Raw genomic sequence first — 18,167 nt, 5'->3', positions numbered from 1 at the left:
GATTTGTTACTCAGCATAATCACTCCAAGTCCATAGTCCACCTTACTGTTCACCTTTGGATTATACATGTTTTCACTGCCCTAGAAATTCTCTTTGCTCTGGCTCTCATTCCTCCCATCTATCATTAGGTAAGGTTTTTTAAATGAAAAATTCCAACTAATATCAGAGCAGGAATGATAATAAAAAGTCATGATTTCCTGACTTCTAATGAAATTATGTAACTAGGCAAAGATCAGCGGGATTCTAGAAACCATTAGGTTGAAAGTTAATGGCATTCCTTTTAATAGAGGAACCAGGCTGGCAGCACCAGACCTTATACGCATTTTAATGTGTTACAATCAGAAATACCCGGAGGGGCGCCTGACTGGCTCAGTCATGCGAGCATGCAGCTCCTGACCTCAGCGTTGTAAGTTCGAGCCCCATGTTGGATGTAGAGATTACTTCAAGATAAAATTTTAAAAAGAAAGAAAAATATCAATAGCACTAAGGAAGTACTGTTGCTGCCCCCCAAAAAGCCTGAATTTACTTAAGATTGGATACGATAACCAGGTTGTACAGTGTACAGAAGTAGAGGAACAAGGTAAATATTACTTGAAAGATGCAACCATTCAAATCTAAAATGTGGGACATTCTATAACGGAACATCTAGAAAAAGATCTAAACATACATGGGAATTTAGTATAGGGGATGCCTGGGTGGCTCGGTCGGTTAAGCGTCTGTCTTCGGCTCAGGTCATGATCCTAGGGTTCTGGGGTTGAGCCGCATGTCTGGCCCCCTGCTCAGTGGGGAGTCTGCTTCTCCCTCTGCCCCTCACCCCATTCATGCACCCTCTTTCTCTCTCTCTCAAATAAAATCTTAGAAAAGGAAATTTAGTACATTGTAAAGGGAATATCTCAGATCATTGGGGAAAAGATAGACTTCTAAATTAGTACTATTGTAAAAACTGGATTGCTAACTGGAAAACAGTAAAACTAGATTCATGCCTCATACTAAAAAATAAGGTATTAGTGGATCAGAGACCTCGTGTAAAAAAAGAAACCATGCTACTATAAGGAGAATAGGTATGCGATAAAACCCAGAAGTAAGGAGTACTTTGAAATTTAGAGGCAATACAAGAAAATTCCATTAGAATATTCTTTTTCAGTTTATAACAATGAGCCAGCATAGCTACTTTGTGATATCACTTACATACAATGGCTAGGAAAGGCAAATCTATAAAGAAAAAGTAGATTAGTGCTTGTCTGTGGCTGCTGGTGCAGATGGGAAATGATTCTAAATTGGCTTGAGAAATGTTTAGGGCATGATAGAAATGTTTTAAAATTGGATTGTGATGATAGTTGTACAACTCTGTAAATTTACTGTACATAAAAGTTAGTATGAGGAGGCAATCTGTCAAATCCAGGAGCTAGACATTTTACAGGACAGATGACCAGATTTCTCAAACAGATCAAGGACAGAGGTGGTGAATTTTAATTTAGAGCTTGTATTCATCAACAGACATCATTAGAAGAATGAAATGGGAACCCATTGACTGGGGAAGACATTTATGATACATGTATCTGGAATAGGGCTTGTATCTAGTTTATAGAAATAATTTCTACAGGCTAACAGAAAAAGGGGCAGAAGTTTTTAAAAGGTACTGCCAAAGGGGGGTAGCCAAATGGCCACTAAATATATAAAAAAGACTTCATTAGTCATCAGGGAAATGGAAATTAAAACCACAGTGTGGTAACTAATAGGCATCCACCACTAGAGCTAGAATTTAAGACTGACAATATTAAATTTTGGAGAGAATATAAAGCAGCCAGAACACTCTTGCACTGCTGGTGGGAGTATACATTGGTACAGTCATTTCGGTGGTATCTTTACAAACTCATCTGTATGCCTGGGGTCCAGCATTTCTACTTCTATGTATGTAACCAAAGAAAGGAATACTGTTCAGTAGAAATGTGCAAGAATGTAACGGCATTGTAATGGCAAAAACCTGGAAACCACCCAAATACCCATCAGCAGTAGAACAGATAAATATGAGGACGCCTAGGTGGCTCAGTTGGTTAAGCAGCTGCCTTCGGCTCAGGTCATGATCCCGGCGTCCTGGAACCGAGTCCCCCAAGCCCACATCGGGCTCCTTGCTCGGCAGGGAGCCTGCTTCTCCCTCTGCTTCTGTCTGCCTGTGCTTACTCTCTCTCCCTCTCTCTCTGACAAATTAAAAAAAAAAAGAAGAAGAAGAACAGATAAAAGCAATATTTTTACACAATGAAACAGTATACAGCGGTGAAATAAACGAACCACAACTGGACATGTTAGTCTGGAAGAATGTTACGAACAATGTAGAATAAAATTAGTAGACACAGAAAAGTTAAATAACTCTGACATGCTGTTTATATAGAGAAATAGGCAAAAGTCATTAGATGGTCCTAGAGTTTATTAAGGTGGTTACCTTTGGTGGGGGCAAATCATCTCCCCTCTACCCCCAAGAAGGAAGTAAGGAGGTTATAAGGTATAAAAGGCACTCTTGGGATTTTTGGTGATGTTCTGGTGTATAGTTCAGTTTGTGAGAATTCACTGAGTGGAATACTGAGGTTATACTTTTCTGTATTTATATTCCACTTCAATAAAAGTTTGTGGGTTTTTGTTTGTTTGTTTTTTTAAGAATCAGTTTAAAGGAGCTCCCACAAGCTATGATGAGATCATTTGAACCTCAAAAAGCAAAATGACTGAAAATTAAAAATCACCTCCTTGACCATTAAATGGAGGTTTTAAAATCTTTTTTTTTTTTTTTTTAAAGATTTTATTTATTTATTTGACAGAAATCACAAGTAGATGGAGAGGCAGGCAGAGAGAGAGAGAGGGAAGCAGGCTCTCGCTGAGCAGAGAGCCCGATGCGGGACTCGATCCCAGGACTCTGAGATCATGACCTGAGCCGAAGGCAGCGGCTTAACCCACTGAGCCACCCAGGCGCCCCTAAATGGAGGTTTTGAAAGGTTGATGAGGAACCTAATAATTGGTCTAGGAGTCCAACTGATCCCCCCCAAACCCTGTAGGAGCCTTGTGTGCTGCAGTCAGAAGCAAACAACTGAAGACATATTCCTGCTGCCCCTCTTCTTGCCAAATGACAAAATTGAGTCTACTGAAGCCTCCAGATTTAACCTCCAGTTTATAGGAAACATAGGTGATAGAACAAGTAAGGAAGCAGTCCCATCAGATGTGGGATGTAGGATATTTCGTAAGACAAATGACCATATATACTAAAGGCAAATCAGTGACAAGGACGGGATAAAAACGAATGAAGGAGGGATGCCTCAGTGGCTCAGTTAGTTTAGTGTCTGCCTTTGGCTCAGGTCATGACCCCCAGGGTCTTGGGATCAAGTCCCACGTTGGGCTCCCTGCTCAGTGGGGAGCCTGCTTCTCCCTCTGCCTGCTGCTCCCTGTGTTTGTGATCTCTCTCTGACAAATTAAATATAATTTTTAAGGGAAAAAAAAATGAATGAAGGAGAATAGAGTGAAAAAAAAAAATCTAACAGGTTCAGTAGTCAAGCTTGTGGAGATCTTGCTTAGATTCCATTTGCAGTAAATGTGCCGTAAAGAGCAACTTGAAACCAACTGGGAAATGCTGAGTGTGAACTGTGTGGATATTAGACAGTATGAAGGGATCATTGTTACTTCCGTTAATATGGTAATGATAGTATCTATGTAAAAAAATCCTTATCAGCTAGTATTACAAAAATTTTTATAAGTGAAGTGACATTTTAGAGAGTTATTAAGCATTACAAAAGAAAATAATGTGGATGGGGTCTTAGAACAAAATGGGCAAAATACTGAATTGTTTTGAAATTGGATGAGTACTTGCATGTTAATTATAATGTTCTGTCTATTTTTTGTGTATATTTGAAAGTATCCAAAATAAGTTTAAAAATAAATTCACTGTTACTACTTGGGGAAATTTACAGCATTATTACCAATTAGAAATGGAAAGCTATGGTGAGTTAGGCTCTCCTGCTTGCCTCTCATACCTGACTTCTGTCTTCTTTTGTGTATTACCTCTCTTACCGTTCTTGGAAATGACTTGGTGCAGAGCAAGTAGGAGGTACGTCAGCAGAGCAAGAAGTTACATGTGTCAGTGGAGGAAAGACCCTCCCCAAACAGGTAATTTGAATGAATATCCTTTTAAATGAAATGTTTGGATTTGCCTTTAGAGAAGAGGCAGTGGACTCAAGTGGAAAGCTTGCAGATATGGTAGGCAGGAGGTCAGGGTGTGAGTCCAACCCATCTTACTCAGTTATGTGACTACTTCCTCACAGGTTTAGAAAAGCAGGGATAGAGGTGAGGGTGACTTGTCTTGCCTACGTAACAAAGTTAAGTTTTTATTAAAATAGTGGATATGAATGAAGTTTGTGAAATATCTGGTAGAATATGATTGCTACATGTTAAACAATTTTTATCTACAAAGATAACACATAGTCCTTAATATGAGCTATTTACATCAACCGTCGACTCTTCAAATCTCAAAATATCATTGGCTTACCTTTTCCACACTTCTATATGACCTTATGTTTTTATTTTTCTCTTCTAGAAGAATTTTGTATCCATGTAAATTTATTTATGTACATAAATGTTCTGTTTTTTACATTTACACAAAGGGGATCTCATTCTTACTCATTACTGCATAGTGTTCAATCATAAATAAATTTTTAGTTAACTCTCGTTTTGTACACTGTAGTTGTTCCTGTCCTCCCTTCCTTCCTTCCTTCTCTCCTTCCTACTGGTAAAATGATGCTGCCTAAGCATCTTTGTGTAGATGTCTTGGAAGTATTTGTGACTATTCATGGATATATTTTTACCAGAGACATTGCTCTGTGAAAGGAAAGATGCTTTTGATTGATAATGCCAAATTGCCCGCTGGAAAATTTGTGTCACTTTCTACCTGCAGCAACAGAGGGAAGCATGGCTGTTTCTTCCTTAACCCTCAACATTGCTTGGTATCATCAGACATCAGTTTATATACCATCTAATAAATGAAAAAATGGTTTCTTACCTTAATTTGCATTTTAAAATTATAAATGAACACTTCTGAACCATTTGTATTCTTTTTGTAAGCTGTTTATATGTTTTTCTGGGTTTCTTTTATGTATTTTCTATTCAAGTATTTTATAACTTTTTGACTTGATTATGAGCCTAACTTTGAATGTATAACAACCTACTCTTCCCTTTGTTGGTTATCCAGGTAACTACTAGATTTGTTTCGTTTTTTTTAATGTCTTTGTAAAGATAGCTCCTTTTCTTCATTTGAATGGAAAAAAAAAATCCCAAGAATTTCACAAGATCCAAGAGAAATAATATTTTCATTTCATGGCTTATATGAAACATTTGGCCAGATTGCACTTTATAAAGAATGACAGGTGATTCAGAGATTTTGCAGTTTTTCCACAGTTTTTCATTTGGGTTTGTATTGTTTTTGTGTGGTTTTGCTTTGATAGAGTTGCACATCCTCTTTGAGACTGATTCTGTATTTTCTCTAATTTAATTGTATTCTGGTTTCCATTCAGTCTCCCCAGAAGAGCAGCCCTCTTCTACCTTCTGTTGATGATGAAGATGGGGACACTTGTACAATATGTTTTGAACATTGGACCAATGCTGGGGATCATCGACTCTCAGCATTACGCTGTGGGCACCTCTTTGGGTATAAGTGCATTTCTAAGTGGCTCAAGGGCCAGGCACGAAAATGTCCCCAGGTAAGAACCATAGATAAGGAATGAGTGTGTGCACAGTCAACATCTTAAGTTAGGAGGATTCCTAGAACCACACTGATTATATCTTTTTGGGCTTTTTAGTGCAACAAGAAAGCCAAGCACAGTGACATCGTTGTTCTTTATGCCCGAACCCTGAGAGCTCTGGACACCAGTGAACAGGAGCGCATGAAAAGGTAAGTGGCAAGAATCTACCTACTTGACAGATCTGAAAAAGGAGGTATGAATCACTTTTTATATAGTTCTAAGGCTTTACCTGGACTGTGATGGCGGGGGGTGGTCTTTGGGGGATCACTGGCAAACTGTCTCACATCGTGATTTATAATACATGTCTGATATCTTCTGAAGGAGGTCTATATGGTTTCTTCTCCATATAGCATTAAAAATGAGGTTTTGGAGTATCGAGTAATTGTGACTTTAGCTAACTCACTGATTGTGGGCCCCAGGACTTTTGAATGTGTACTTTCTCGGCTGTAGAATTGGGGAGCTATCTGACAATGAACTGGATGCACAAGAAAGCAGAGCCGATAAGTAGAGAAAGAGAGGTTCCTGGCCCTTGATTCTGCCATGCCTAAAGTTAGTCTTCAGTGGATTTCTCAGTTATTTAAGTCAATACATTGGTTTTCAATTTTAGTTTGCCAGCTTAAATAAAGTTTCTGTCATATAATCTAGGGAGCGTTGACCCGTGTTTCATCATACAACATTTTCATTCTGGGAAGACTTGACACCTGGGTCATGAAAAACTCATCCCTTAAAAGAAGGGGAAGATAAAAGAAGGATGACAGGGGGTGGACCATGCCAGTTACTCCTTTGTGTCTTCTGTGCCTCGTATAAACCTCTGTTTTCCGAGCCTGAGTGCTGTGTGCAGGCAGATTCAGAAGCAGTAGAGCAGTTCTTCCTTCTGCAGGAGCACTTAGCTATCCCCACAAATTCACAATTACCTCTGCTAGTTAAGCCAGCATAACATGACCAAGGGAAGCCAAGACCATGGTGTCTTAAGCTCCCCCAACCAAATCCAAAATCATAGAGAAACCTACAGCCCTCCAGTAATACCTCACACCTGGTGTGGGCAGCAGGCCCAAGCAGAGAGGTTCCCTAGAAGTTTTGGAGCTTATTCCAATTCTTCTCTAAGGTTTACATTTACTGCCTGCCTCTGCTTCTAAATACCATGAACATTTAATCAGAGATTCCTTGTCTTACTCTTTGTAAATAATTTATAACCACTTGGAACATTTTTCCATGTCTTAGTCTCCTCTTCCCTATAATAGGCTTAATGATACCTTAAACAAAACAACAAAAAAGAAGATCTGACACATTACTCAAGTGTTGCCATATTTTGCTGCTCATGTCCCTAAGCCCTCCCACAACAGCAACAGAAGATTCTTTTTATTATTATTATTATTAACATAAAATGTATTATTAGCCCCAGGGATACAGGTCTGTGCATCTTCAGGCTTACACACTTCACAGCACTCACCATAGCACATACCCTCCCCAATGTTCATAACCCCATCACCTTCTCCCTACGCCCTACCCCCTTCCCCCCAGCAACCCTCAGTTTGTTTTGTGAGATTAAGAGTCTCTTACAGTTTGTTTCCCTCCCAATCCCGTCTTATTTCATTTTTTCCTTCCCTACTCCCCAGACCCCCCATTTGCCTCTCAAATTCCTCATATCAGCGAGATCATATGATAATTATCTTTTTCTGATTGACTTATTACGCTCAGCATAATACCCTCTAGTTCCATCCATTTCATTGCAAATGGCAAGATTTCATTTCTTTTGATGGCTGCATAGTATTCCATTGTATATATAATACCACATCTTCTTTATCCATTCGTCTGTTGATGGACATCTAGGTTCTTTCCATAGTTTGGCTATTGTGGACATAGCTGCTATAAACATTCAAGTGCATGTGCCCCTTCAGATCACTACATTTGAATCTTTAGAGTAAATACCCAGTAGTGCGATTGATGGGTCATAGGGTAGCTCTATTTTCAACTTTTTGAGGAATCTCTATGCTGTTTTCCAGAGAGGCTGCACCAGCTTTCGTTCCCACCAACAGTGTAGGAGGGTTCCCCTTTCTCCGCATCCTCGCCAGCATCTGTTGTTTCCTGACTTGTTAATTTCAGCCATTCTGACTGGTGTGAGGTGGTATCTCATTGTGGTTTTGATTTGTATTTCCCTGATGCTAAGTATTGTGGAGCACTTTTTCATGTGTCTGTTGGCCATCTGGATGTCTTACACAGAAAATGTTGTGCAATGTAAGAAATTATCAGGATTTGGGAAGCCCAAGAACAATTGTTAATAACACTACTTAAAATAAACTTTAAGAACATTAAAAAATTAAAAATACCCACCAAGAGAGCGCAGAGATATGTGTTTTCTCATAATAGTGCTGGTAAGAATGTACACTGACACAATTGTTTATTTAGAAAGACCCTTGGCCTTATGCCTCAGAAGCATTTATTTATTTATTTATTTTAAATATTTATTTGTTTATTTGACAGAGAGACATCACGAGTAGACAGAGAGGCAGGCAGAGAGAGAGAGAAGCAGGCTCCCTGCTGAGCAGAGAGCCCGATGCGGGACTCGATCCCAGGACCCCAAGATCACTACTTGAGCCGAAGGCAGCAGCTTAACCCACTGAGCCACCCAGGCGCCCCGAGAAGCATTTAAAAGTAATTCTACTTAAGGCATTTATTCTAAAGAAATGATTTATAAAGAAATGTGTGCAAGTATTTACTAATGGGGGGTTGGTGCCTGGCTGGCTCAGTTGGTGGAACATGCAGCTCTTCATTTCAGGATTGTTAAGTTCAAGCCCCACACTGGGTGTAGACATTACTTAAAAGTAAAATCCTTAGGGGCACATGGGTGGCTCAGTTGATTAGGTGTCTGACTCTTGGCTTCAGCTCAGGTCATGATCTCAGGGTCAAGAGATCAAGACCTACGTCAGGTTCTACACTTAGCGGGAGTCTGCTTGAGATTCTCTCCCTCTGCCCCATCCCCCACTCATGTGAGCTCTCTTTCTCTTAAATGAATAAATAAGTCTTTTAAAAAATAAATAGGAGTGTCTGGGTGGCTCAGTTGGTTAAGTGTCTGCCTTTGGCTCGGGTCATGATCCTAGAGTCCTGGGATAGAGCCTCAAGTCAGGCTTGCTGCTTGGCAGGGGGTCTGCTTTTCTCTCTGCCCCTCCCCTGCCTCGTTCTTTCTTCTCTCGCTCACTCTCAGATTAATAAATAGAAAAATAAAATCTTTAAAAATAAGTAAATGAATTGAATCATTTTTCTAAACAAAAAGATTTACTTCATGAGACTTTTCATTTAAACACTGTTAATCCAAACTGAGAGAATTAATTGGTTGAGTAAACTCTGGCATATCCATGTGATGGGATACTACACATTTATTTAAACTAATGTTTAAAGTGCATGTAATATTTTGTCATGTGAAAAAGCACATTATGGTGATTATGTTTTTTGCAAAGTAAAAAATACTGCAGGTGGTCACTGAGTAGTGGAATTACAGATGATTTTAATTTCCTTCTTTTTTTTCTGTTTTGTCCAACAAATAACTTACTTGGTCGAGTAAATATTTAGTGTTTTTACATGGCAGGTATGTGAAGAGGGTAATTTTGTTGAAAAAGCTAACTTTGTAGGCATGTTTGTTAATGTATGATTATATTTAAAACTTTGCTGATTACTCAAAAAACTCCCAACAAACAAGTCCAGGACCAGTTCACTTTACACATGAATTCTATCAAACATTTAAAGAAGAGTTAATACCTTTTCTTTAATTTATTTTTATTTTATTTTAAGATTTTATTTATTTATTTGACAGAGAGAGATCACAAGTAGGCAGAGAGGCAGGCAGAGAGAGAGGAGGAAGCAGAGAGAGAGGAGGAAGCAGGCTCCCTGCTGAGCAGAGAGCCCGATGTGGGACTCGATCCCAGGACCCTGAGATCATGCCCTGAGCCGAAGGCAGCGGCTTAACCCACTGAGCCACCCAGGCGCCCCAATACCTTTTTTTTTTTTTTAAAGATTTTATTTATTTATTTGACAGACAGAGATCACAAGTAGGCAAAGAGGCAGGCGGAGAGAGAGGGGAAGAGAAGCAGGCTTCCCGCTGAGCAGAAAGGCCAATGCGGGCTCGATCCCAGCACCCTGGGATCATGACCTGAGCCGAAGGCAGGGGCTTTAACCCACTGAGTGACCCAGGCATCCCCGCCCCCTTTTTTAAAAAGATTTATTTATTTTGTTGGGGGCAGGCAGAGGGAGAGAGAATCCTGAAGCAGGCTCCCTGCTAAGTGTGTTGCCCATCACAAGGCTTGATCCCAGGACCCCAAGGTCATGACCTGAGCACAAATCAAGATTCGACTGCTTAACCGACAAAGCTACCTAGGCACCCCAATACCTAATTTTTCTCCCAACTTTTTCAAAAAATAGAAGAGGAAGGGAAACTGAGAAATTAATTCCATGAGTCAGGTGTCACCCTAATACCAATACCAGATAAAGACACCACAGAAAAAGAGAACTACAGGCCAATATCGCTGATGAATATAGGTTCAGAAATCCTCACCAAAATCTTAGCAAACCGGGGCGCCTGGGTGGCTCAGTGGGTTAAGCCGCTGCCTTCGGCTCAGGTCATGATCTCAGGGTCCTGGGATCGAGTCCCACATCAGGCTCTCTGCTCAGTAGGGAGCCTGCTTCCTCTTCTCTCTCTGCCTGCCTCTCTGCCTACTTGTGATCTCTCTCTGTCAAATAAATAAATAAAATCTTAAAAAAAAAAAAAAATCTTAGCAAACCAAATCCAACAATACGTTAAAAAAAAAAATCATTCACCATGATCAAGTGGGATTTATTCCCGGGATACAAGGGTGGTTCATTATTAGTAAATTAATGTGATATACCATCTCAATAAGAGAAAGGATAAAAACCATATAATCATTTCAATAGATGAGAAAAAGCATTTGACAAAGTACAGCATCCATTCATGATAAGATCTCAACAAAGTATGTTTAGAGGGAATATACTCAATATAATAGAGCCCTTATATGAAAAACCCCACAGCTAAATCATCCTTCGTGGGGGAAAAGTGGGAGCTTTTCACCTAAAGTCAGGAACAAGACAAGGATGTCCACTCTCACCACAGCAATCAGATGAGAGAAATAAATAAAATGAAAGGCTTCCAGATTGGTAAGGAAGACGTAAACTTTCACTAATTGCTGATGGTATGATATTGTATGTAGAGAACCCAAAGACTACCAAAAAACTGCTAGAACTGGTAAATGAATATAGTAAATTTGCAGAATGAAAAGTCAATGTACAGAAATCCATTCCATTTCTATACACTAATAATGAAGCAGCGGAAAGGGAAATTAAGAAAACCCATTTACATTTGCACCCAAAGCAAAATACATAGGAATATACTTACGAGAAAGACCTGTACATGGAAAACTAAAATATTGATGAAAGAAACTGAGGATGACACAAATGAAGACATTCCATGCTCATGGATTGGAAGAACAAATAACTGTTAAAATGTCTGTACTACCCAGAATAATCTACAATCCCTATTAAAGTACCATAGCATTTTTCACAAAACTAGAACAAACAATCCTAAAATTTGTTTGGAATCATAAAAGAAGAAAAAAAAAAAAACCTGGAGGTATCACGATTCCAGACTTCAAGTGATACTACAAAGCTTTATGGTCCAAAACATACCAAAACAGTATGGTCCTGGCATAAAAATAGACACATAGTTCAGTGGAACAGAATAGAAAACCCAGAAATGAGTCCACAGTTACATGATCAATGAATCTTTGATGTAGCAGGAAAGAATATGTAATGGGAAAAAGAGACAGTCTCTTCCAACAACAAATGGTGTTGGGAAAACGGGACAGTAACATACAAAAAAATGAAACGATCACTTTCTTACACCAGACACAAGAATAAACTCAAAATGGGGGCATCTGGGTGGCTCAGTGGGTTAAGCCTCTGTCTTCAGCTCCTGTTACAATCTCCGGGTTCTGGGATCGAGCCTCGCATCGGGCTCTCTGCCCAGCGGGCAGTCTGCTTCCTCCTCTCTGTGTGTGTCAAGTAAATAAAACCTTAAAAAAAAAAAAAAGAAGGAAAGAAAAAAGAAAAACTCAAAATGAATTGAGGACCTAAATGTGAGACCTGAAGCCATAGAAAGCCTAGAAGAGCACAGGCAGTAATTATTCTGCCATCAGCAGTAGCAACATCTCTCTAGATATGTCTCCTGAGTCAAGGGAAACAAAAGCGAAAATAAGCTATTGGAACAACATCAAAATAAACAGCTTCTGGACAGCAAAGGGAACAGTAACAAAACTAAAAATCAACCTGCTGAATGGGAGAAAATAATTTGCAAATGACATATCCAATAAAGTGTCAGTATCCAGAATATATAAAGAACTTGGGACGCCTGGGTGGCTCAGTTGGTTGGGTGGCTCAGTTGGTTAAGCAGCTCAGATCATGATCCCAGCGTCTTGGGATCGAGTCCCACATTGGGCTCCTTGCTCTGCAGGGAGCCCGCTTTTCCCTCTGACTCTGCCTGCCACTCTGTCTGCCTGTGCTAAAAATCTTTAAAAAAAAAAAAAAAAAAAAAAGAACGTATACAACTCAACACCCTAAAAACAAATAATCCAATCTTAAAAAAATGGGTAGAGGCACCTGGGTGGCTCAGTGGGTTAAAAGCCTCTGCCTTCCACTCAGGTCATGATCTCAGGGCCCTGGGATCAAGCCCCGCATCGGGCTCTCTGCTTAGCAGGGAGCCTGCTTCCCTTCCTCTCTCTCTTTGCCTGCCTCTCTGCCTACTTGTGATCTTTGTATGTCAAATAAATAAAATCTTTAAAAAAAAAAAATGGGGGCGCCTGGGTGGCCCAGTGGGTTAAGCTGCTGCCTTTGGCTCAGGTCATGATCTCAGGGTCCTGGGATCGAGTCCCGCATTGGGCTCTCTGCTCAGCAGGGAGCCTGCTTCCCCCTCTCTCTCTCTCTCTCTCTGCCTATTTGGGATCTCTCTCTGTCAAATAAATAAATAAAATCTTAAAAAAAAAATAATAATTTTTTTAAAAAATGGGCAGATGATGTGAACAAATTTCTCCAGAGAAGACATCCATATGGCCAAGAAACAAATGAAAAGATGTTCATTGTCACTCATGACTGGAGAAATGCAAATCCAAGCTATACCCCCACAGCTGTCAGAATGGCTAAAAATCAAAAACACAAGAAACAAGAGGTGTTGTCGAGGATGTGGGGAAAAAGGAACCCCATGCATTATTCATAGGAATGTACAATGAAACAGCCACTGTGGAAGATGGTGTGGAGATTCCTCAAAATATTAAAAATGGAATTACCCAATGATCGGTTAGTCACACTACTGTTTACTGATAGAATACAGAAACAGTAATTCAAAGGGATGTATGCACCCCTGTGTTACAAATAGCATTTTACCATAGCCAGGCTATGGAAGCACCCTAGGTATAGATGGATGGGTAAAGAAGAGGTGGTATACACACGTACATACATGCATACATAATATAGGATCTTACTCGGCCACAGAAAAGAATGAAATCTTACCTTTTATGACAACATGGATGGAGCTAGAGTGTGTAATACTAAGTGAAATAAGCCAGTCAGAGAAAGACATATACCAAATGATTTCATGCCTATGTGGAATTTAAAAAAAAAAAAAAAATGAGCAAAGGGAAAAGGAGAAACAAATCAAAAAGTAGACTCTTAAGTATAGGGAGCAAACCAGAGGTGGGTGTGGGGATGGGTGAAATAGGTGAAGGGGATTAGGAGTGCCCTTACCTTGATGAGCACTGTAACACATGGAAGTGTGAACACAGTGACTCGTGTGTTGTATACCCAGAACTAATAAAACACTATGTTAACTACATGGAAATTAAAGTTAAAAATAAAATGCTGATTACTATAATCAATCAGTATGCTCCCTGTCCTCTTTAGAAAATGTGAAGCTTTTGAAAATGCCAATAAATACAGAGATTTAATAAAATGAACACCCTTGTGCTTGACTTTACCATATCTTAACAAATTGCCGTATTTGCTGTAGGCCTTAAAAAAATAAATCATTATAGGTAAACCAGAAACTTCCTTGAGAACTACATTCTCCTTAATTTCATCCCTCTCCTCAGAGGACCTATAATCATAAATCATGTATAATATGATTTACAGAGTTTTTACACTTGATGCATATGTTATTAGAGTATAATTTTCCTCTGTAACTTGTTTTTTGTTTGTTTGTTTGTTTGTTTAGAATTACGTTTGGGGAACTTATCCCAGTTGGGATACATCTAGCTTATTGATTCTTAGTTCTGTAGAGTGTTCTAGTTCTCTAATTTAAAATTTCCCTATACGGGGCCACCTGGGTGGCTCAGTGGGTTAAAGCCTCTGCCTTTGGCTCATGTCATGATCCCATGGTGGGATTGAGCCCTCATCAGGCTCTCTGCTCAGCAGGGAGCCTGCTTTCCTTCCTCTCTGCCTACCTGTGATCTCTGTCTGTTAAATAAATAAATAAAAATCTTTTAAAAAATAAAAAATAATAGAATTTCCCTATACGTGTTTTGTATTGGTGGATACTTAAGGTGGTTTTCAGTTTTTGTTAATATAAGCCATGGGTAAGAGAGATGGGTAAGAGTGTCTTTAGGCCTAGAAGTGGAAATACTTTATCCTAGGTCACATGGAATTTCAGCTTTACTGGCTACTGTCAAATTGCTCTTCCAAGAAGCTGTTTCCAGTTTGTACTCCCATCAGCAAAATTTCTCTTTTTTTTATACTTTTGTCCATTTTATATTATCAGACTTAATTTTGACAGTCTCATGGAGTCCATAGTAGTTACTTAATTTGTATATCCACAATTATTAATGAGGTTGGACATACTCTTCTCTCAATTTTGTTTATATCTTTTGTTCATCTATATTGAGCAAAATACATTGCTTATTTCTTACTGATTTATAGTTCATTATGTTTTCCTTATACATTTGACCCAAGGTAGAGGCACCAACCTCTCACACAGTTAGAAATCCACATATAACTTGTAAGTCCCCAAAACCTTAACCTTAAGAGCCTGCTGTTGACTAGAAACCTTCCTGGTAACATAAACAGTTGATTAACGTACAATTTATATGTTATATGTATTATGTACTTGATCTTTACAATAATACCTGTTTCTTAATTTTTTCCACGTTTCTAGAATAGGTGACTCCACCTTTCTAGGTTTATCTATGAGGTTTTTCAAATTGTTGCAAATCTCCAAAAAATTTTCCAGTGTATTTATTGAAAAAAAAAAAATCCACGGTAAGTGGGCCAGTGCAGCTCAAACCCATGTTGTTCAGGGGTTACATGTACTGATTCTTTGCAGGTTGCAAATAGCATCTCCCAGTCTGTGGCTTGTCTCTTTAACATGTTTATGTTATCTTTTGTTGAACATGAGTTTTTAATTTTAATACAGTTGTTTATATCTTGTTTTGTGTGGGGTGGGGTTTCTGTACTGCTTCAAGGTCATAAAGACAACTTCTTCTAAAGGTTCTTCAAAATTTTTGATTTTTTTGGGCGCCTGGGTTTCTCAGTGGGTTATGCTTCTGCCTTCGGCTCAGATCATGATCTCAGGGTCCTGGGAGTGACCCCCGGGCTCTCTGCTCAGCAGGGAGCCTGCTTCCCCCTCTTTCTCTGCCTACTGCTCTGCCTACTTGTGATCTTTCTTGCTCTCTTTGTCAAATAAAATCTTTTGAAAAAAATTGCTTTTTATGTAGGTTTTAAATATTTTTTAAACCTAGTTTTATGGATAACCAGGTTTGCAGTGTAATTATTAAGTAATATGTTCTTCCTGTAGAAGTCTTCATTGCTGCTTGTATCCTAGGTTAAGTTTTTGAGTTTTAGGTTCCATGGTCTCTTTGTTAATTCTTGCCCCAGTATTCTGAAGTTATAATTTATTGTAACTTTAAAATACTTCCTCCCACCTTGTTCTTCAAATTGACTTTGATATTCTTGGCATTTTGCTCTTAATTTTAAAATTAGTTTCCTAAATTCCATTTAATGCAATTTCAATCAAGATTTCAAAAGGAAAAGTTCCCTTTGAAACCTTGATTGAAATTGCATTAAATTTTTAGAGTAACTTGAGAAGTTCTTGATTTTGAGTCATTCCAGCTGTGAACATTATATAATATCCTTCCACTATTCACTGTCTTCTGATGCCTTTTACAAGTGTACTTTTCTTCATACCCTTTAACTTTATTCCTAGGTTGCTCTCGTTAGATGTGCTCTCGTGAGTGATTTTTTGTTTTTTCTATCACATTTACTAGCCAGTTATCTGGCATATGGGAAATGCTGTTGATCTAATTTTTTTTTAAAGTTCATTTATTTTTTCATTATTCTGTATACCTACTGTGGGGTTTGAACTCAGTGACCCTGAGATCAAGAGTCACGTGTTTCTCTGACTGAGCCAGCCAGGGGCCGCAACCTAATTTTCTTGATCTTAATTCCAGCACCTTGCTGACTGGTTTGTGGGTTCTCTTGAACTTTCCATGAAGATAAATAGAGTGGCTTTACCTCTTCGTTTCAAGTTATTCATCGTTTTTCTATCCTGTTTTACTGAGTGGAAATCTTTTTTTTATTTTTTGCATATTTTGAAAGTATCTTTAGGTACATGCAGATCTATAATTTTTATTCTTGGTGAATGTATTTTTTTCATTATGCATTGTTCCTCTTTATACCTGTTCATGCTTTCTAATTCTAACTGGTCTTAGCATTTTCCCAGTATATACCTTCTCTTTTTAATTTCAGCCTCATTTTTGTGGTATTACTTAATTTCAGTATCTGATGAACTGGTAACTTACTGTTTTCTTTTAATCCGCCAGGAAACCTTGCTCTTTTAACTTTGTCATTTTACTCTTATGGGGCGCCTGGGTGGCTCAGTGGGTTAAAGCCTCTGCCTTTGGCTCAGGTCATGATCCCAGGGTCCTGGGATCGAGCCCCACATTGGGCTGGAGCCTGCTTCCCTTCCTCTTTCTCTGCCTGCCTCTCTGCCTACCTGTGATCTCTGTCAAATAAATAAATAAAATCTTTTTTTTTAATTGTCATTTTACTCTTATATATGGCTCTAAATCGAGCAGTGAGCTTGGCTCTGTCCCGTCATCTGGCATTTTTTGCATTTTTAGTCTCATTCCCTAGTAAGAGCCAGATTCCTGCTCATCACTGCCAGCGTTAACGCTGAATCCCAGTGACTCGTGAGTTCAGCCCTGCATGCTACTTTCTGTAGTGTTTCTGTATATGAGACTTTTTCTTTTGTTGTGTTTTATTCACCATCATGACGTATTTACAGCAAAAACTTATCATAGCATAAACTTAATCTGACATCTTGTTGGCAAGTCTTCTGTGGCCTTCTCATCTTCCCCTGTTGTTGGCTTCTCCTTCTAGTTCCTTACTGAAGGAGCAGATGCTGAGGAAGCAGGCCGAATTGGAGTCAGCGCAGTGCCGCCTCCAACTTCAGGTCCTCACTGACGAGTGCAGTAAGCTTCATAGTCGGGTCCAGGTAGGTTCTCCCGTCCTCATCCAGAGAGCTTTGGGAATAGGAGTGGAGAAGGAATCTAAACAGAACTTTGGTTCATCTCAGATACAAAGAAGGATTTACCAATCTTTTCAGGAGCAAACAAGACCACCTCTTTATTCTGTTTTTGATTAGGGCGTTTATCAGAAGTATACACACTTTGGGATGAATTCAGCAGTTTGAACTTCGAACCAATTAAACAGCAGGCTGATAATTCAAATTCTCAGTCCTTTTTACCTCCCTGAAACTACCAAGAAAATGAGGGGTGTAGCCAAGAAGACCACTGAAGACTTCCAGCCCTCATATTTTCTGATCTGGGCTCTTGTTGGCTCAGTTGCTGGTTGAAATAGGGGAGAACAGCCACGGGGCTCTCTCTGGGACTCGTGTCAGCATTTCCATGTCAGATGAAGGGATTGTGCAGAAGGGGAGCATCGGACAAAAAGGCTTCACACTTACAACATGGTTTTCATTTTAGGACTTGCAGAAACTTATTGTGCAGCATCGGGATCAGATTTCACAGCCCCCCAGGGGCTCCCAAGCACGTTCCCTGAACTGCCTGCCCTCCAGCCAGAACCAGCACAAGTACCATTTCCAGAAGACCTTCACGGTGTCTCAGACAGGAAACTGCCGCATCATGGCATACTGTGATGCTCTGAGCTGCCTGGTGGTGTCACAGCCTTCACCTCAGGCCTCCTTCCTGCCAGGTGAGCGGTCAAGCACCTCGGCCTTCGTGTTCATTATTGGACTTCATTTGCTTCTCTGCTCCCTGTTGGCAGAATCCAGGACTCGCTAGCAGGTGAACACTGACCACAGCCGCCAGACCACTTTCCCCAGTCCGT

At 39.5% G+C, this 18,167-nt stretch overlaps 1 protein-coding gene across 1 annotated transcript in view; it reads left to right on the top strand.

Moving 5' to 3' along the window:
- RFWD3 (ring finger and WD repeat domain 3) overlaps nt 1-18,167 on the top strand; it is a 48,266-nt gene that overhangs the window by 18,285 nt on the left and 11,814 nt on the right. Inside the window, exons 4-8 of the mRNA XM_004754007.3 lie at nt 4,076-4,146; nt 5,547-5,732; nt 5,832-5,923; nt 17,199-17,313; nt 17,804-18,032. Of these exons, the coding sequence (XP_004754064.1) occupies nt 4,076-4,146; nt 5,547-5,732; nt 5,832-5,923; nt 17,199-17,313; nt 17,804-18,032 (693 nt within the window). The remainder of the gene's footprint in view (nt 1-4,075; nt 4,147-5,546; nt 5,733-5,831; nt 5,924-17,198; nt 17,314-17,803; nt 18,033-18,167) is intronic.

This window comes from Mustela putorius, unplaced genomic scaffold, assembly GCF_011764305.1.
Source record: "Mustela putorius furo isolate JIRA1106 unplaced genomic scaffold, ASM1176430v1.1 tig00000174_pilon_pilon_pilon, whole genome shotgun sequence".
NCBI lineage: Eukaryota > Metazoa > Chordata > Mammalia > Carnivora > Mustelidae > Mustela > Mustela putorius.
This window is presented reverse-complemented; position numbering and strand designations above follow the sequence as displayed.